At 30.6% G+C, this 21,813-nt stretch overlaps 2 protein-coding genes across 3 annotated transcripts; one reads left to right on the top strand and one right to left on the bottom strand.

The window, feature by feature from the left end:
- Positions 1–521: 521 nt before the first annotated feature.
- LOC116765217 (chitin synthase chs-2) lies at positions 522–19,604 on the top strand. Of its 2 annotated transcripts, none has more exons than XM_061528889.1 (23): positions 522–644; positions 5,321–5,425; positions 10,428–10,672; positions 10,812–10,978; positions 11,069–11,396; positions 11,475–11,674; positions 11,755–12,073; positions 12,160–12,380; positions 12,509–12,776; positions 13,122–13,384; positions 13,582–13,792; positions 13,907–14,107; positions 14,428–14,654; positions 14,729–14,896; positions 14,977–15,282; positions 15,359–15,600; positions 16,273–16,426; positions 16,500–16,652; positions 17,314–17,490; positions 18,320–18,487; positions 18,572–18,815; positions 18,917–19,062; positions 19,134–19,604. In XM_061528889.1, the coding sequence occupies exons 2-23, from the start codon at positions 5,331–5,333 to the stop codon at positions 19,323–19,325; spliced, it is 4,695 nt and encodes a 1,564-aa protein (XP_061384873.1). In that variant the 5' UTR covers positions 522–644; positions 5,321–5,330; the 3' UTR covers positions 19,326–19,604. The 2 variants fall into 2 exon arrangements, with proteins under 2 accessions (XP_061384873.1, XP_032510524.1); XM_032654633.2 differs by lacking the exon at positions 17,314–17,490 and adding an exon at positions 16,965–17,141 and having other exon boundaries at positions 19,134–19,603.
- Positions 19,605–19,758: 154 nt separating this feature from the next.
- LOC116779572 (COP9 signalosome complex subunit 8) lies at positions 19,759–21,380 on the bottom strand. The gene is made up of 4 exons (XM_032673925.2): positions 21,221–21,380; positions 20,768–20,838; positions 20,340–20,521; positions 19,759–20,093 (listed from the first exon to the last, which is right to left on the bottom strand). The coding sequence occupies exons 1-4, from the start codon at positions 21,272–21,274 to the stop codon at positions 19,843–19,845; spliced, it is 558 nt and encodes a 185-aa protein (XP_032529816.2). The 5' UTR covers positions 21,275–21,380; the 3' UTR covers positions 19,759–19,842.
- Between the last annotated feature and the right edge of the window lie 433 nt (positions 21,381–21,813).

Genomic DNA, 21,813 nt, shown 5'->3' with positions numbered 1-21,813 from the left:
ATTTTATAAAAGGCTTTATAAGGGAAATAATGATTTTTGTATTGATGTAATTTTAATAGTGTCCTATATTAAATACATACACATCTGTCATTTCTCTTTGATGTACTATTTACGAAGTAACACAAAATTTTTGTTACAGCATCAAAAAGTTCTTTAAAAGTTATAATGATAAGGACACATTAATGTTTATTTAACAGCCTTATTAACTTCGATACTATTGACCTTTTATAAGATTCAACATGATTTTTTTTAATTTTTTTAGCCTAGTAGATTATATTATCGCCATAATTTACATCTTAATGTTATTCTGCTGAATACAATTTTAATTTTTAAAGTCTTACAAATTATTTACGCTATGAATAAAAGAATATTTCTATGAAACTTTCAAATGATCCAATCCACATCCTAATCCGTACAAAAATAAAAAGTTAACTACCTTAAAAGAAAAACTCCAAAATCAGAAACTGCCAAATCTATAAACTCATTAGGAGACTGCCAATACTGAGTCGGTAAAGTGAGTGGTGGTGGCCTCAGGTGTGTTCAATGTTCAGTGTACTCGCGGCTTCCCGACCGCGCTAACGCAAGATGTATACGAGAGTGTTGTTGGTGAAGTGACTTAAGGATTTAACACTTCTTATACTGCTGTAAGTAATGCATGCACTTTCACGCGACCTTCAATATAATAATATTATAAGTATTTGTATCTCCATTTTCGATTTATTTAATACTAAAATTGTCTTTATATAGATTTTGTTTGTCTTATGTATTGGGGTCTACTTTCGAAAGTGATTTAGTGATATTTTTATAAACGGTAATCACATAACACTGTGAAGTAGAACAAGTGCTACATTTTATAACGATAAATCGTTCAAAAACTTGGTTCGTTTTCACTTTTGTATTATCTCTGTATTAAGCTACAATATTGTAACATTTGCGTTGCTATCAAAAGTGAATGTAGGTAGCTTTGCGTGGCGTAGGCTTTAGTAAGAGTAGGAAATATTCTACACTGGGTATACATTATTGTTTTAATTCGTGGATATTTAAAGTTCAGTTTTCTAAAACATTTCACTTAATCGAAAGTTAACGACCTTGACAAAACAATATATAATTTTTATTTATCGCAATGATACTTTCATTGGTTTTGTTATAAATGACCTCAGTCATTATTATATTTGGTAAATTCGTGACATAATTAGTGAAAGTTATTTGATATTTTTTTGTTAAGTTTGTGTAATATTAGTGTGACGTGTATAGTATGTGATGACTGTATAATTACCCTATGACTTATCATCATCGAGTCTATTACATGTATAATGATATGTGAAAGACTGTGTTGCGGCCTCTAGGCCTCGCTTATATCCGGTTCCTATAGAGGGTCGTTCTCACTCGAACAAAACATTTATGATTTCCCTCAATTTATTACGTAATTAGTATAAAATAATGGATTGCGTAGACGACCTAGTAGTTAACTTACACACCATAGTTATCGATATTAGGCTCTCGTTTATTTATCATAATATCATTTAGCAAATTCTACGTTCAGGATGTCATATCTATATTTATTAACGGGAAGTCTTATAAATTAACTTAATATTGGTAAGTAAGAAAGGAAGTAAGCGCAAGGTGAGGGTTTGTGTTATTGAAAACAAATGAAATTCTATAAACGAAGTTGTCTGTATTCATATAAATGACATTAAAGTGTCTGTGTGTTAGATCAAATCGTAAAATGTCTATATATCTATTCCCTATTACTTACGCATCTAAGTAAACGCTTTTATTGGTAAGAAAACAGGTAAGTAATGCTACTATAATCATAAAAAAAATTTGTCATAGTCGCGGATGATCTATTGTGTGCAAATCTGAGCTTTAAAACAGTATGAAAAAAGGATAGACCTAAAAGTAACTCAATCTATCAGTGTCATTGAAAGTGAATTCTATTTAAAATAATTACGTTTCTTGGCTTTTAATTCAGTATGCGTAGTTAAAGTTTGCATCGTCAATACATACGTAGCGTTTCCTGTTTCCAATCCAATAACCTGTGTAAGCACTATAATATACGTAAATTATGAATGAAAAACTAATAACGACGAGTAGCGTGATGATGCCAACTTAGACTAAGTGTATCGTTTATTGTCACACTCGGTAACACCAGACGACCATCAACTTTATATTCAGCGTGAGGTCAAACGATATTAACATCTTTCTGGTGACCTTTTAACAGATGTTAAATTAATTTTAATTTTAATTTTAAACTATTATATAGGTTATAACATTTTGCGTGTTTCAAATACACGTCTTTGAACTATTGTTGTGTAATAACGCTTATAAAAATTTCATAATAGTACAACAATTTCATAAGTATCCATGTTAAAGTTTAGCTTATATCATACTTACAGATTTGAATTCAAAATGCATTACAGTTTGTGTCAGGTCACGGCTTCAGTTGTCGATTTTACAACTAGTTTTTAAGCTGTATGTACTGGTCACTTCACGCAGTCTTATTGTATTGATTCGATTTTTTACGTAATTATTTGAAATGCTTATAAGAATTAGTATATATGTATACTAATTCGGTATATTTGATAACAATTTGGTATCCTAGTTTTCCTATGTTTAACATAGTCTTACTTTGACTTTACAATAATGTTGTGTACGATATTATAGTTTATTAACGAAGATTTTTCTCTCCATTCAATAGTTCTCTGTTACTTTCACTTCGCTGTTTACGTTACATCGTTTGTAACTCGTCCAAAGCTGGCCCCAATATTGCATTACTGTTTGAAGTATTGTATATCAACTCAATCGACCTGTAACACTATCACGTAATCTATGATTAGGTTATTATATATTTCGTAATTTGTCATTCGTTACCCATTGAAATGTTATGGACAAAAAGCCAAAATTTAATTCTTTGTAATTTTTACAAAAAGGTGTTAATATTATTATTATTGGTAATGGCACCATTAGAATATATAACAGTAATCAAGTCGTTTCTTAACTAATTGCAACATTAACATCTTATCATTATCAATATTACGTTAAACTTAATTTGTTGACATTCTTTAGGCGTTTTTTTACTATGAATCATAGATTCGTGACCCGCGAACAGTGTCGCATTGTTAAAATGGTTCACGGAATCGAAGATAAATTTGGAGTCTTTTTATTTCAGCTAACACTCATTGATTTTAATTTTTATCTTACAATACAAATGATTTAACAAAAATTTTGAAACGTCTCAAAATAGTTTGTTCCGATGATTAATTAAACTATTTCAAAATAGTTTGTTTAAATAATTAAATGATTAATTCAATTTGTAGGCTTATCTTTTTTGTCTTTAAGCGATTGCATGTCCTTTACTAAGAATGTAAGGCATTGCGTACTACTAAGGCTGTTGAAGGGGATGGGGGGGGGGGACAGCTGGCGGCCGCCAAGAGTGAAAGTGAGCTCGAGTGGAACGTTACTCAGTACTATTATTGATCTTATAATGTTAAAATAAAGTTACTTGTCCGATGTTACTAACAGAGTTATAATATAAGCAAAATGTGAATTATTTTTAACAAATATTTACATATATATACACATAGGAAGTCGTGAGACTATGTGTGAACATATAATATGATTTTTTTTTATAAATTTTTTAGAATACAAGATTTTTAAATCATTTATCAAACATTAAAATGACTAATATTATGAAAGTGATTTTTTATTTACATTTTTTAAACCTACAACTTTTACGTATTCAACGAACATCGAAGTTATCAATATATATATATATATATATATATATATATAATCCTTTGTTTTATTTTGGTGTATTTAGTTATTGTCTATAAAATAGTAACTGTCGGTTGGCAAGTCGCTGACCTTGCGGCGTGCCCTCCTCCGCAGCAAGCACAATGAGCACTAGGCTCTTATTATATATACGTAGCTATTTACTTTACTGTCACAGAAAATGTACGTTGAAGGTATATTTGTATTGCTGAAGAAACATTGTTTTTTTCTCAATGAAAAAACTTATTATAATTAATAGCGTATTAAAATATATGTATCAATATTTCACCCTCTACATTCTCCGATGTTTTTCTTTGCTATTCCATATAAATTATCAATATTTATATATATATATATATATATATATGTACATATGTATAGACGTACAATAAAATTGAAGATGAACGACCGACAAGGCTAAGGGATCGCTCGCTGCGGAATGTTCAGACATTGTATCGTGATTCACAAAAAGGAAACTTTCTTATTTATAATATAGAAATACAAATAATATATACTCACATATTGTGTTGGAGTTTTTCATTTAATATAAACGAAATTTATTAATAACATACACATACTTTCTAGTTTGAATTTTTTTCTTTTCTAATAGCTTTATTTACATATCGTAAATTTTAAGAATGGTGGGGATGTGCTCTTGAGGTATTCGTTAAAACATCAGGAAATATCAAAGTTATGAATAATCAAACAAACCGGAATAAAGAACCAACAGCCTGCTGACACGACATCGATATTGTTATTCTTTTATATTAAAAATATATGCTTATATGTGTAGTTTTTTCTTACTGTAGTTGATGGAAACAATTAGATTTAAAGCAGATGTACATATATATATATATATATATATATATATATATATATATATATATATATATATATATATATGTATATGTATATATAAATATATTGGATAAACGAAACTTTTTTCAACCTTTTTAGGATATATACAACTAACCTCGATAACGAATGTTTTTTTTGAGTTAATTATAAATATAAGCATTTAAAGCTAAAATATCGTCTCTGTTGTGTCAACTACGTAGTTGTATGGCTTAAAAAAATATCTTCCATAAGTTTTGCGTTCTAAATATAAATTCATCATCAAAGGATTTCTCGCTTATAACATCTGTCTGTATGCAGTAGAAGCCATCTAAATACTTTATAAAACATTTATATACTAGTTTAATAATAAAGTGAAATAATTATAGAAACCACTTAACTTTCATTATAGAACATTCTAGAGGTATGTTTGATATGAAAAAAATAATAGAGTCCTAGTAATATAGAAATACATATTGGAATCGACTACAGTACAAAAGACATCAACGCGTTCGACAACGTGATTACGCACATTATATTGCATACTACATGCGACCGAGTTATGTTAACGAGTAATTTATGACTTTACGTTTGAAATAACATATTTATCCAATGAAATCATTATTACCTATCGAGTAACTGAAATGTTGTTTAATTCTAAATAATATAAAAAGAGCTTTGTAATAAGGAAAATTTGATGGGGTAATTGTTCCAGGGTTTAGAAGATGGCGACTTCGGGAGGAAAGTCGCGGCGGGAGGAGGCGAGCGATAACTCCGACGATGAACTGCTGCCTCTACCAAACGATGTATACGGCGGCAGGTTAGTATCCCACCAACACAATATGAGCACAAACACAAGTAATCTTTACTAAATTATTTCCAATTTCCATCTTTAATACATATTTATGTTTATCGTTATTATATTCGGTTGTTCTTTTTTCAAATTCATTTAAACATTAAACAATTATGGAACTTATTCAGTGTTTTATATAAAATTCCTTTAGGCTTTAAATCTTATTAAAGATACGTAAATTCTTGTGTCGTCTTATTCAAATGTAATAAAATTATTTGGAAAAAACTAAAATCATTTGAAACGACAGTTTTCCGTACTTTAGTATTAACATAACCAGATTATAAACGTATATACGTATAAACTCCTTGGTGACTCAATGAGTGAAGCTGTTAAGTTTAACCAACTTTAAAATTTAACGAAATTCTGTCATTTAGAATCTATATGAAAGTCGTTTTATTCTGTCTAATTAATTACTATTTTATTGGCGTCTCATAAATACATAATATTATTTTCAATATTAAATAAAATTTATCTTAGCATTAAAAACTACTCAGTCCTCGTTCCCTACTACGCGAGGTTTTCTTCTTAGTCACGTCATGTGTATAAAGTCATGGAAAAAACATTTGTATAGTTATTCTGTGATTAATGAATGATTTAAATGACTACATTATTACTAAATAAATAATAAATAAATTACTTTAATATGATAGTAATGTGAATAAAAAAGATAGGGTAATGAAATACAATTTACGCTATCTTTTTTATCTATTCCTATTAGAATCTAATAAGTTTCATAATAATTTTGAATAAAAATAAAAATAAAAAAGCTGCTTTTCATGATTCTAATGCGATTATTCTTAATATTAATCTAAAAATGGTCTTTTAATTTCTCATAGTCTTTTCATTTTGATTTACCTAAGAAGATTTATATACTATGTATGTTAATGTGCATATACGCGAATGTCAACGTTTGTTCACAAAACAGGTTGTGTTGAGGACAAAACCGTTCCCAGAAATGATTAGACATACTTTATTTTAACATCTCAAGTATTATTTCCCGAATTTAAACTGCTGAATGATACAAAGAACGTTTGCTTTGACATTAAAGGATTAAATTGAAATCATCAATTAAATCCTCATAGTTCAATGGAAAGCTCAAAATTCATTTTGCCAACGTTTTATGACACAAAGGTAAATCCAAAGCCTTTGATACGTTTCATAAAGCTTGGCCCGGAACCCGCTCAAATGCCAAGGTTGTCTACTCTGACGACACAACTTTCGATCGAGCGCCACATTTTTGCGCCCCACTTCATCTAGACATAGATTATAGCTGTAATGTCCTAGATAATACCACAGTAATAATGATATTGATGCACTAGTTAGGTTTTAATTGAACCTTTTCGACTTTATAGATGACCTTGTAGTTTTTCATTTCCTTATTCTTGTTTTTTCTGACGTAATACAACATTATTTTGTCACCGATTTCGTAAGCGAATTAATTTTATTGAAACGATTATAACAATCCAGACTGTTCTCCAACATTTCTAATTGGTATTTACAATAAGTCTTGCCATACATGCCAACACCAAACGTTCAAACAATATAGAATAACAAACTTCGTATTTATTTTTATGCAAATAAGGTATAAAATAGCTCGCACACTTCTGTTTTTTATAACTACTGGTTGCACTGTATACACCGGCACGGGGTCGTGCGTGAGACGAATATTGTGTTTCAACGGGTTCGGTAAATTATATATATATTTATTTCTTATTTATAAATTATCTCAAGAAAAATATTTTTCAGTCTTACAATATCTTAAATTTGAATCACTTATGGCGTGAATAAAGTTTGTGGTTATCGTTGGTATGCAAAGTTATCATGTTGGTGAAATCGGTAAAAGTAAGCATCAGGCTTATTATTGACATGGTCAATGACCGGACTCCGGGCGAGAATCTGGGAATGTTTCGCATACAAATGCTTAAAGAGAACTCTGAATTCTACAGTACTTTTAATTATTTTACATATATACATACAATTATAGTTATGTCGAACGATATTCAAACACGTAAAGAAAGGGAACGTCGGAAAATTATTATTATAATGTTATGTACGTTTACGATAACTTAAAATTGTTATATAATTATAATTAAATTACCTATTTACATTTACATTAAATAAAAGTGCTGTTTCTAAACGAAAATGTAGTAATAAAAGTCAACTCTTAGTCAAAAGTCAAATATAATAGGAATTATTGCTTGTAAATAATATTGAAAACGTTTAAAAATCCCTTCTTCCCATACTTACCTTAGTTTTATTTAAAGACTGCAAGCCAGGTAAAGGCTTTCGTAAGTTTTCGTGACCTGTAGCGACATTGAGCGATCTATTGTTAGCATGATATTAATAGTTGATTATGTACTTTAATTCAAGAGACTTAACGTCGAATATCGCTTAAAGATGCAGTGACGGCATGTTGCGGACTGCATCTACCTAGCAGCGAGCAGAATTCAATATTTAAATTCTATCAAGCTCGTGATATTTGGAAGGTCGATATGTTTTGTATCAGATTTATGTTAATTGTTTTATTTTTATGTTTTTATGATTATTTTAAAAGTTAATGACGTGACAGATATAGATCGAAGAAGTGTAAAATATTTATAATTTTTTTTTATTATTTCAAATAGATTTTTTCAGTATCAATAATATTATATTGCAGTAGTAACAAGAATGGTACTTAGTGAATTAAATTTACAGTAAATAAAATGTTGTTAGAAGAAATGTATGCAGACTATAGATGATTGTGACCTATAGGTATATACTTTACATATATAGATAATTATAAGATGTTATATGAGTAATGCAACTTTCATTTAACGTATACATAGGATGCAGTTGTTAACTTCGAGAAGTGTTTTCACGTAGCCACTGCCGCAGAACGAATAACTCGCACACTGGTGCCAAATAGAAAATTCTCGGGCAAAATTATTGTGGTTTTAATATAATCTTCATGTAAAATAGAATAATTATTTTGTTAGTTTGTTTTTATTATGATGCAATTTTCAGTCATATTTTATTGTAAATATTAATATATTGAATTTTTAGACTTTTTAAATTTCTCTGACATAATTCACTCTGTTTGTTAATCTTTTCTTGTAAATACGATGTCTTGTAATATAATAAAAATTTGACATTATTTCCGGATTTAAATGCATTAAATATACGAAAGCGGTTAACGTAAGTATTAAATGATAAGAACGTTTTTAAATATTAAATAAATGAAAATCTTGAACATATAACAGTTTTTATTAGAAAGACGTTAATGATAACAATTTTAATAAAATTCATCAGTACTTTTGATAATTAAATCTATTCACGTACCTTTCGTTCGCGAATATATAAAAATTAATATTCCAATTTTGTCCGGCGATAGATCGTTGGTTTCTTTGCGTGCACCGACACCAGTAGCAATCGCGATCACACCGTTTGACGTCCCCGATTGATGAAACAATGAGTTATTAAATAATATTCGGACGGACAACACATTTATTGATATCTCTTCATATATTTTCTACATGAGTTTTGTGTGGTGTTAACATGGGCGATAAAGACAGTAAGAACTGTTACGAGAAACACGATTTAGGAGTGGACTCTGTGTATAATTCTAATAACAATAATTCCATTTATAGCAATTACTACAGCATTTACAGGTATGTGAACTTTCTTTCGCTGGACTGAAATAATAATAGTGAAATGTTAAATAGAAATAGATATACGTAATCAAGTTATTTATATCAAATTTTTGTACTTTAATTACAATTCAAGAACAGATGTGTACATATTTATATACCTCTTTCGTTACACACGTAATTGAACTAGTTACTCTAGTTTAATTTTTTTATCATACACTCGTTAAATCTTACGCGTTAATCAAATTAGTTAATAAAAAAAAACAACATACAATTAAAATAATAAAAGCAATATATACAATGTTCATAATTTCAAAATTAGAACAATGACTGTTAATTTGTTCTTAAAACATTGCTTATAACATTTCAATGGGGGCAATAATTGGTCACAGTGTTCGCAACGCTAAATTATATTGTACTACCATATCTTGCGCAAACCCCTTGTCACAATAGTAGCCGGGTAAGAATGTGATGTCGACACGCGCAAACTTTGTAACAACTTTCTATGAACTAATTAAATAAAAATAAATTGTCACATTCAGTAGCATTAAGTGTAATTATCTATGAACAATTTATTGGTTTGTACACGAAATGTTAGAAGTTAAGCCACAAATTGTACTATCTATTCCGACCACTAAACCCTTTAAGTTCATAATACCGTTAAGTTTACGTCCGAATGAATTGTATAATTGAATCGGTAAACAAAATTGTCTTAAAGTCGTACATTTTTTGTATTATGACGTATAAAATTTTATTAATTTGACTGTTTTCTATATTTTGTAGATTCAACACATACAGTTTTTAAGAATTAATAAAATATAGTATTATTTTTAAGATTTAATAATTCTATTAAAATATAATATTTGAACTATAATTTTAATATGTTGATATGGGTGCAATACATATATACATATATTGTTAGAAATAGTACAGGAAGTAAATAAGATGAGGTATTTTCTTATTACGGTCTAATGAGAAAGTTGTTTTTCTTGACTTAATACATATTAAAGGCAAGTATGATATGTACTGCGGATGTACCTAATACCTACGAATGTAAATGAATTAAATTGTAAGTAGGTATGCTATTAAATTGAGAACAAATTATTTATTATCATCATGATTTACTTGTCTTGTGTTTTGAAAATTCATATTCTAAATAAAATTATTAGAAATCGGAAAATTCTGTCTCAATACTATCATGCACTATACAACAACTTTTATTATAATTTGAAACCTTAACAGACCATTTATTGTTGTAAATTACATTGTTATTACTAATCATTAAAGTATTTGAATTTAGTTAATAATGTAAAGTTTAATAGAAAACTAATTAATGTTTTCAGTCAAAGAACAGTGAACGAAACGAAAGGATGGGACGTCTTCAGAGAGTTCCCTCCGAAGCAGGAGAGTGGCTCTATGGAGAGTCAGAAATGTCTGGAGTTTACTATAAGAGTCCTCAAAGTATTGGCGTATACTGTAACCTTCATCGTCGTCTTAGGATCTGGTGTGATAGCCAAAGGAACGGTCCTATTTATGACATCACAATTAAAAAAAGACAGACGACTCGCATATTGTAATAGGAATTTAGGTACGTTGGATTAAGCTAGTACATATTTTTGGAAATAAATGAATATTTTCTATCGTTTTAGACTTAACTAATGTTTCCTTTTTTGTATGTATATCCATAATAAGGACAAGCTATATTTTAATTTACCTTCCTTTTCCAGGTAGGGATAAACAATTTATAGTGAGTTTGCCGGACGAGGAAAGAATAGCATGGATGTGGGCTCTTCTTGCGGCTTTTGCGATACCAGAAATAGGAACATTAATAAGAGCAGTTCGAATCTGCTTTTTCAAATCAGCTAAGCGACCAACTAGCGTGCAATTCATTGTGGTAAGTTTTAGATGTAAAAGAAAAATATGTTATTCTAAAAAGAGGAAAAAGTAACATTAGATTTCAGACAATAATTTTAACGATTTCCAGATATTCATAGCAGAATCCTTGCACACCATTGGTTTGGGCTTATTGTTCTTCAAAATTCTACCAGAATTAGACGTCGTAAAGGGTGCCATGATAACCAACTGTCTTTGTATAGTGCCAGCAATTCTTGGCTTACTATCACGTAGTTCTCGAGATTCGAAACGATTTATGAAGACAATAGTTGACATGGCTGCTATAGTTGCACAAGTCACCGGTTTCATTGTCTGGCCGTTACTTGAAAATAAACCAGTTTTGTGGCTCATCCCCATTTCGGCACTCTGCATATCTTTGGGATGGTGGGAAAATTACGTTACCCGCCAGAGTCCTATCGGTAAGTTCACACCAAAAAAAAAAATAACCTTTATTGTATCTGCTTAAAAAATATAATTTTTAATTTTGTTCCTTACAGGTATAATCAAGAGTCTCGGTAGATTAAAAGATGATTTTAATTCCAGTCGATATTACACATACCGCATTATGTCTGTATGGAAAATTATTTTGTTTGTCATGTGCATTCTATTTTCTATTTGGATGGATGGCGACGAACCAGCTATGTTTTTCCAGCTGTTCAGCCCTGGTTTTAAGCCACATAATATCGTCGTAGAAGAGGTATACTTTATATAAAATTGGTTTTACTATTCATTTTTTCTAAAATTTCCTATGATTCATTAATTCATTCTTGTTTTTAGGTTCAAATACAATTAGGTGGTACAGTAATTCCTGATCTTGCAAACGCAACTCTTACTGGGGACTCGGTTGAAGTTGCAGCGGTATATAAATCTGCGTTTTACGTGATGCTAATACAAATTTTCGCAGCATATTTTTGTTATATTTTCGGAAAGTTTGCTTGTAAAATTCTCATACAAGGCTTCAGTTACGCTTTTCCTATAAATTTGGTGATACCATTAGTAGTTAACTTTTTGATAGCGGCTTGTGGATTAAGAAATGGTGACACTTGTATTTTCCATGGTACTATACCGGATTACCTGTTTTTCGAGAGCCCTCCAGGTAATTTGTAATTTCTTGCGTAATTTTTAAACATGTAACATTTATTATTTCAACTTAGTTTCGTAATGTATATATTATTTTTTCAGTATTTACACTAAGCGATTTCATTTCTCGACAAATGGCATGGATATGGCTGCTGTGGTTGCTATCGCAAACGTGGGTCACGATCCATATTTGGACACCGAAAGCAGAACGTTTGGCTTCAACCGAAAAATTGTTTGTGCTTCCAATGTATAATGGATTACTTATTGATCAAAGTATGGCCCTTAATAGAAAAAGAGACGACCAGAAAGACGTAAAAACAGAGGTGATAAAGCTATATGTTTTCGTATAATTTATATGTTAATCTTTATTTTTTTTTTAAATCGCTTCAAATGTAAGTAGTACAAATTAGTGTTTTATATTTTAATTATGTGATTATGTTACATCATTCAGGATTTAGCAGAAATAGAGAAAGAGAAAGGTGATGAATATTACGAAACAATATCCGTTCACACGGATAATACTGGTCCATCGCCCAAAACTATAAAATCATCGGATCAAATAACAAGAATTTATGCGTGTTGCACTATGTGGCATGAAACTAAAGACGAGATGATGGAGTTCTTGAAGTCTATTCTACGTTTGGACGAGGACCAATGTGCGCGACGGGTAGCACAGAAATATTTAAGGGTTGTAGATCCCGATTACTATGAATTTGAAAGTAAGCATCTTAAAATCATTATTTATTGTTTAATTTCATTTTATTTTATTTTCCGTTTTATACCATATCCTATTTTATATAAAATACAGTATCAAAAGCAGTCTTTTCCTTTAGCAGTTATTTGTTTGTAACCTGTGAAGTAGGAAAATATGGTAACAATGATTTATAATATACACAAACAGATAAATATTTATATCAATACATAGATAAAAAGATGGAATAAATAGCAATAATGTATATAATACGAAATTTCTTTATACGTGTAAACATATTATAGTATAAAAGTTGGAAATCATATAATATTTTTTGTGCTATGACGCATATTTAACGAAAGTTTTATTACAGCTCACATATATTTAGACGACGCTTTCGAAATATCGGATCACAATGACGATGATTCACAAGTTAATCGTTTTGTGAAGCTTCTTGTGGATACTATCGACGAAGCAGCTTCTGAGGTCCATCAAACAATCATACGTGTCCGACCGCCGAAGAAGTATCCAGCGCCGTATGGTGGAAGACTGTCATGGGTTCTGCCAGGAAAAACTAAAATGATCTGCCATCTGAAAGACAAATCTAAAATTCGTCACAGGAAACGTTGGTCTCAGGTACACAGTATATTCAATACGTAATCGATATATCTGTTCTCTTAACACATATTTGATTAATCATATCACCTACGGTCCGCACCTGGAACTTTAAACTGCAACCGGAACATTCCGTTTGTAGTATGATGATACAACGTTGTAGGAAGGCTACAGATATGTAATTTTTTAAGTTATTTTATACGTAATTGTTATTTTAGGTGATGTACATGTACTATTTATTGGGACACCGTCTAATGGAGCTGCCAATATCAGTGGATCGTAAAGAGGTTATGGCTGAAAATACATACTTGTTGACCCTTGATGGCGATATTGATTTCCAACCCCATGCAGTGCGTCTGTTGATTGATTTAATGAAAAAGAACAAAAATCTGGGAGCAGCTTGTGGTCGTATTCATCCAGTTGGCTCTGGTAAGAACATATATTTATAATATGATTTTCATTACTCATAGTTTTTCATATATTTTTATCCTTTATACTAATATGATATGACTACTAAAAATTTGCAATGCAATTATTTTACAGGTCCCATGGTATGGTATCAATTGTTTGAGTATGCGATTGGTCATTGGCTGCAAAAGGCGACTGAGCATATGATCGGCTGCGTACTTTGTAGTCCCGGGTGCTTCTCTTTGTTCAGAGGAAAAGCTCTGATGGACGACAACGTTATGAAAAAATATACACTGAGATCTGATGAAGCTCGGCATTATGTACAATATGATCAAGGTACATGTAGCAAGTAACTGTAGTACATACATATATGATATTGGAATTATTTTTAAATGCATGTAGTTGTTTGAATAAGCATTAGTTTTATGCTGAAATATTATAAAGACAGTCCCTTCTTGGGTTTGGTGATGCAATTTTTTTTTAATTTATGAATATTTTTAGATGTCCGGGCAAACGTTAAAACACTTCGATACAACTTTTCTAATTTTGTTATACATTGTCTATTTTCATACACTTTAATTGCTCAGCCCGAAAATTTGGAATTTGTGTAAATGTATTTGGTATGAGGTGTTAAGAATGATATTTCTTTCTTCCAGGCGAAGACCGATGGCTCTGTACGCTTTTGCTTCAACGAGGCTACCGAGTAGAGTATTCGGCTGCATCCGATGCGTACACACACGCTCCTGAAGGATTTAATGAGTTCTATAATCAACGTCGTCGTTGGGTACCTTCCACTATCGCCAACATTATGGACTTGTTAGCGGATTACAAACACACGATTAAAATTAACGATAACATTTCGGCTCCTTATATTGCATACCAGGTGAATGTGGTGAAAGTGTTAGTAATTTTAAATATGTGACGCTTATATTTAATACCAATATTATGATTTTACAGATGATGTTGATGGGTGGTACTATTCTGGGACCTGGTACTATATTTCTTATGTTGGTGGGTGCTTTTGTGGCAGCCTTTAGAATTGACAATTGGACTTCTTTCGAATACAATTTGTACCCTATTGCTCTCTTCATGTTTGTTTGTTTCACCATGAAATCGGAATATCAGGTAAAAACATTTAAAATTACTTTTATTATACATCTACACGGGATCTCAAGATTTGTTTACAAAAAATATTATTGTTTCAGCTGTTAGTCGCCCAAATACTATCAACAGCGTATGCTATGATAATGATGGCTGTCATTGTCGGTACTGCACTTCAATTAGGGGAGGACGGTATAGGATCACCTTCAGCCATTTTCTTAATTTCACTTTCTAGTTCATTCTTTATAGCAGCATGTTTACATCCGCAAGAGTTTTGGTGTGTCGTCCCCGGTATTATTTATCTGCTATCGATTCCATCTATGTACCTGCTTTTGATTTTGTATTCTGTAACTAACTTGAATGTCGTATCATGGGGTACTAGAGAAGTGCAAACAAAGAAAACTAAAAAGGTATTTATATATTCCTTAATTAATATGCGCTATCTTTTATATATAGATACTAAAGAAATACTTTTTATCATTAAAGGAAATCGAAGAAGAAAAGAAAGCAGCAGAAGAAGCTAAGAAAAAGGCAAAACAGAAATCTTTGTTAGGTTTCCTTCAGGGAGTCAATAGTAACGAAGAAGAAGGTTCCATAGAGTTCTCGTTTGCTGGTCTGTTTAAATGTTTACTGTGTACTCAACCAAAAGGAAATGAAGAAAAGATTCAACTCATGCATATTGCTTCCACACTTGATAAATTGGAGAGAAAATTGGAAAATGTGGAAAGGTACGGTGGCAATCAAATATATCAATACATATAATAAAACAAAGTTCCTCGCCGCGTCTGTCTGTCTGTTTGCAATAAACGGAAAAACTACTGCATCAATTATTATCAAACAGTTATCACCACTCGGTATCGTGATTCTCGAGGAAGGTTTTAGAATATAATTTGTTAAGTTTTTGTATTTACTTGTGTGTTTATTAACGATATTTGTTGAAGATGTCGGAAAAACAAGAGCCGCCTAGAGAGCTTTTAACGAAAACGCTGTCTAAAGTTTTTAAGATATAACAAAATAATACATGGGGTAATTGTGTATCTTACATAGGTCTACAGAAAGGTTCGCGGTGGCATATGACTATATATTATTTATGCATATTATATTCATTTTACAACTTTAAAAAATTCATATTCCTCTCTATACATAAATACGGTATTAAGTATTATCAAAATAAATTACTTCGTTTTCAAGCCTTCATCATTATCTTTTATTATTTATTACTTTTCAAATCATTTAAATAATTTGAAAATTATCATTATATAAGTTTAATAATTCTCTAAATTAAATAGGCTATGTTATATTTTTTGTAAAGAGCCCGTGCGAAGCCGGGGTTGGTACCTAGTTATAAATATAAGTATCATTAAAGCTGGAGTAAAATTTATAATTCTTAATTTTTTTAGAATTGTGGACCCGCATGGACAATTACGAGGCCGAAAATTGTCAGTAGGACCCAGAGGTAGTACTAACGGTGACCAATTGGTGACTGTAGCAGAGGGAGCGGAAGAAGAACACGGATCTGATTCGGAAACTGAAACAATATCCACAGTACCAAGGGTAAATAACTCTAAAATACATTTTCTAGTAAATTTACTTATGAATATTAAACTTATATATTTATGTGTTGTAGGAGACGCGAGATGATCTTATAAATCCATATTGGATAGAAGACCCGGAATTAAAAAAAGGAGAAATGGACTTTTTGAGCCCATCTGAACTATCATTTTGGAAGGATCTTATTGACAAATATTTATATCCTATTGATGCCAATAAGGAAGAACAGGTAGGGTCCCCGGGGTTGTTCATACAAAAAAGGAAATCCAATCTATATTGTTCAATGTATAAGTTTGTTTGCATGTTTGCAAAAAAGTTAATATATAAAGAAAAAAAAAATTAAAAAAATAAACAGGTATAAGGAAAGTGGATTGTTAAGAATAAAAAATAGCTGCTCTTATTATTCCTAATACGTAAACAAAAGAGAGTGGCAGAATAATTCACCTTTTTTTCAGGGCCAATAAAATACTTTCCTATGAATAAGAAAAATTTTGTAACATATATCTAAGAAATTTTATTACTAATCCCCACTGAATTTTAGGCACGTATATCCAGAGATCTAAAAGAATTGAGAGACTCTTCTGTTTTTTCATTCTTTATGGTTAATGCCCTTTTTGTGTTAATTGTTTTCTTGCTGCAACTAAATAAGGACAATCTTCATATTAAATGGCCGCTCGGAGTAAAAACTAATATTACATACGATGAAATATCCCAAGAGGTAACGTGAGAATACACTGTGTCTGACGATCGGCCTTCAATGATGACTTCAGATGACACTGTAGTAAATTGCCAATTGCCTCACGTTATTATTATAAAGCAGTACAAAAAGTCCTCCTCAGTCACCATTGAAAGTTGATTTATTAATGCTTCAATTGTATGTACTTTTACAGGCTCGAATTGCAAATGATTTGCTAGAACTTCGCAATAAGTCAGTATTTGCATTTGTCATGTTCAATGCTTTATTTATATTGATAGTATTTTTATTACAACTCAACAAAGATCAACTCCACGTGATTTGGCCTTTGGGTGTAAAGACAAACATTACGTACATCGAGGATACAGGCGAGGTACAGCCAAATATTACAAACTATGTGTGTCACTTTACAAGTCTAACGGTCTACTTCTAACCGATCTGTCTTGGGATGGCACACCAGCATGAAGATTCTGTATCTTCCACACCTAAGACTAAACAAATTTTGGGTACCACAAAAGGTTAAAGAAATACCCCAATAAAGGCCCCCAAAGATCCATAAACACAGTGTTTGAATTAACATAGAAACGCTATCCTGGTTCTATGTTAAAGCAACTATTTAAACCTACGTAATAATTGCACAATCCCATACTTTATCTTTCTCTATAAGGTGGTGGATATACTTCAATTAAATTTCTTTTTCTTTCCGTAACAGTCACCTGTACCCTTTGTACATACTTTCCATCACGAGTTGGGTGGTGATTTGGATAACATTATTTATTTAAAATTCTCAAATTCTATAATTTTTGTGCTCGTTTTGTGTTCATGTGATGTTTTATTAACTTTTTTTTACTTTGTGTGTTTTCTTTAGTAATAACATAATTACATTTTAAATTATTTGTATTTGATATTATTTTATAATATGTACCTACGTGTAAGTATTTTCAAAAAAAAAAATAAGCTCAGTTATTATCTTCCTTATATATCTGTGTCATTGTAAATTTCCATACATGTATTCCACTTTGCATTTTCATCCATTTGGAATATTACATATTAGACTTGAAGATACTAGAAGTATTGTTATTTTATTACATGAAGTTGTTTATGTGTAGGTGTAGATTATTTTTTTGCTTTCGCTTATTTTATTTCCCAATAGATACGATATATTTAATCAAATGTTATATTCGTCTGTTTCAATATTTCAGGTATTAATATCAAAGGAATACTTACAATTGGAGCCCATCGGTTTAGTTTTTGTATTCTTCTTCGCGTTGATCTTAGTTATTCAGTTTAGTGCTATGTTGTTCCATAGATTTGGTACAATATCACATATATTAGCATCAACTGAATTGAACTGGTTCTTTTCGAAGAAGGTAAATTTGATTTCCAGTTTCTCTTTTTTATTTTCGATCGTTAAGTTTGAGAAAAATATTATTATTTTTTTCGTTATTTTGTAGACCGATGATTTGTCACAAGATGCTTTATTGGATAAAAATGCAATAGCAATAGTGAAAGATTTGCAAAAATTAAATGGGCTGGACGATGATTATGACAATGATTCGGGATCAGGTCCACAAAATGTTGGCAGGAGAAAGACTATTCATAACTTGGAGAAAGCTAGACAGAAGAAGAGAAACATTGGAACATTGGACGTTGCTTTTAAGAAAAGATTCTTTAACATGAACGCTAATGATGGTCCAGGTAAGGTCCCTTATTTACAAACTCTTATTGAATGTATGATTTTCAGCTCAAGGCGATTCAAAATTATTTTTTCTTTGTTGATATCTATAATAATTTTAAAGGTACACCAGTTCTAAATCGCAAAATGACGTTGCGAAGGGAAACTCTCAAGGCTTTGGAAGTAAGGAGGAATTCTGTGATGGCCGAGAGGAGGAAGTCACAGATGCAAACGCTTGGCGCAAATAATGAATATGGCGTCACTGGAATTGTAATTATTACTTCGCTTTAATACACATGTGTTATAATATTTTTGTTTAAAATCCATTTTTTTAATTTCAGTTAAATAACAATCCAGTTCCACCACGTCATAGGACTTCGACAGCAAATATTTCAGTGAAAGATGTTTTCGCTGAACCAAACGGTGGAATGGTCAACAGAGGATATGAGACTTCTTTAGGAGACGAAGACGACAGTAATTCAATGAGACTCCAGCCTAGACAAAACCAAGTTTCCTTCCAAGCACGGTTCTAGTAAAGATGCTTATTGTCAGTGCTGCCAAAATTACGAATTAAAACATCTAGTTTTAAGAAATGTAGATACTCATTTATTAGGATAATGCCTTTTTATTTGGAACTTTTTGACATCATTTTTTGTGATATTCTTTTTTACGTAGTTACTTATAGTGACAACAGACATTGTGTTCTTTACTTATTTAAGTACAGTTAAAACAAAAATACTGAATAAACACTGCCACTTTTGTATAATATTTTTTTTTTGTTTAAGACATATATATATACAAATGATTTTTTTATGTTAAGTATTATGATTTTTTTATTGAATTATTCCTTTGTTCCGAACGTCATAAACTTTTTCAATAAATATTATCCAATTTACTTTATATTTTGAGTAGTTAATATCCTACTATTCAATTTTGTTCGATTTATTTTATAAATAAATAAAACTATTTATGCTTCCGAGTGCTGTATTTATTTATCAATGGCAACACAAGTTGAAATTGTTAAAGAAATTTTAAATCTAACATGTAACTCTAATTTTCTAAGAAAGATACAAACTCTGTGAGCTTGAACAATTGGTCTTCACTTGAGGTATGTAATGGAGATGGTTGGACTGGTGGTGTAGGGCTTATAGTTACACCATCCGAATGCAACTCCCATTTCTTATCTCTACATATTTGTAACACGGCCTCTCTACTTAGACCAGTCATGAGCACTATGGTATCAAGAGAAACAGTGCTGTATGAACGTCCAATGAGGTTGAAAGCTCGTTCACGAACTCTTTCTAGAATAAAAAAAAATAATTTCAAAATGTTACCAGTAATTTCAAAAGAAGTATTTTACAAATCTAGTAAATTTTCATACTATTTTTCAACATGTAATCTATACAATAATCTTTCAAAAGCGTCTGTATTATTATATTATTGATTTTTATTTTTTTACTACTTAAATATTCTTTGTAAAGCAATAATACAACTATAGGGAAGAAAACAATGTGAAATATAAAGTTAGCTCTTTGAGATTGGAATACCTTCAAGAGCTCGTATAATATGAGCTACAGGCTCAGTCCAAGTGAATGCAGCCAGTGCATGGTATGTTCCGGCGAGATCTTTTTTCCATAACTTCTGCCCTACAGCCCAAATAGCTGGAATTTCAGGATTGCTACTCGTTATACTCTGAGGAATCCTTTTCCATAAATATTTAGCATTACATCTGAAATAGTAAATTGTTCTAGATAAAATTCTCTAAATACAATAAAATATTAAATCAAGTTTCTATGTTACATAATTTAGACTAATATTATCAATAAATAAACACTTATTTTTGGGAATATAATTGCTAAATTATTTACATATTTAATTTTAGTACGGATTATTTAGGTTTATAGCTTTTATGGATGTGCATACATCCACTTAACATATAAAATATAACACAAAATCTTCCATTGATTATACTTACAAATCATTTTGATATAAATAGATTGCTAATAGTTGAGCATATGTGGAGGAAGATGCTACTCCGTTTGGGGCCTGAAATGTTTGTATGTACGTATGAAAATTTAGTTATTTCAATATTTTATTTACACTGATTTTAAAAGTAGTGATTGTTACTTTTGCTAAATGATATGCCATGGATTACAGTTTGTTTTATTCTTATAATCAAAGAATGGTGAAGAGAGATTTTGAGAATGATACTGAATGGGAATGATAGGGTAGTCAAGAGTAAATATAGGGTAGTAAACAGTAATAAATTATAAAATAGTTGTAAATTGTAATTATTCTAAAAAAACAAGGATATCCAAGACAAGATAAACAAAATTAATACGTTGTCGACAGTTGGAGGTTGTTTTCATATACATAACAAAGAAAGCCGATTAAAATTAAGATAGATTTACTTCGAAATTTGGTTTACCTCTAATTCCTGTTTTTCTAAGTCTCCACACAACTTATCGAAGTTGCTTATCATAATGCGAATTAAATTTCCGAATCAGACTACAAATTACAAAATGAAATCTTAAACAAATTCACAACACAAATGTCATATGTCAAATTTTGTAAGTCAACCAAAAGTCTTTGAATTATCTGATATGACAGTTGACAGCTGAGATCAATATCCAACGTTTTATTCAAACAGCCATGTGTTCCATGAAATTTAGGATTAATGTATTGAAATACGTAACCGTTAGTTTAACATAAAACTATTGTAAGTTATATATAGAAAAAAAGTTGAGGTAACTTTTTTTGTTATAAAATATGTCCTTATATATACTACTGTCTTATATTATTATTCTAGTGAAATGTAAAATTAATTTAAAAAGAAAAATAATGAATTATTACAAAATTATCTGTGCGAACATTTATCTCTTCGTTAATATTTCTTCGTACGACAAAACAAAGAAATTCGAGAATAAATTCATATAGAGAACTAAACTAGAACTGCTATGGCTATCATGTAAGGGGAAAGAAGATGTGCCTGAAAGGGTATATTCTGATTCCTGACATCTT

Source organism: Danaus plexippus, chromosome 2 (assembly GCF_018135715.1).
Source record: "Danaus plexippus chromosome 2, MEX_DaPlex, whole genome shotgun sequence".
In the NCBI taxonomy this organism is placed as follows: domain Eukaryota; kingdom Metazoa; phylum Arthropoda; class Insecta; order Lepidoptera; family Nymphalidae; genus Danaus; species Danaus plexippus.
The sequence above is the reverse complement of the archived record's forward strand: the minus strand, read 5'-3'. Positions and strand labels throughout refer to the sequence as shown.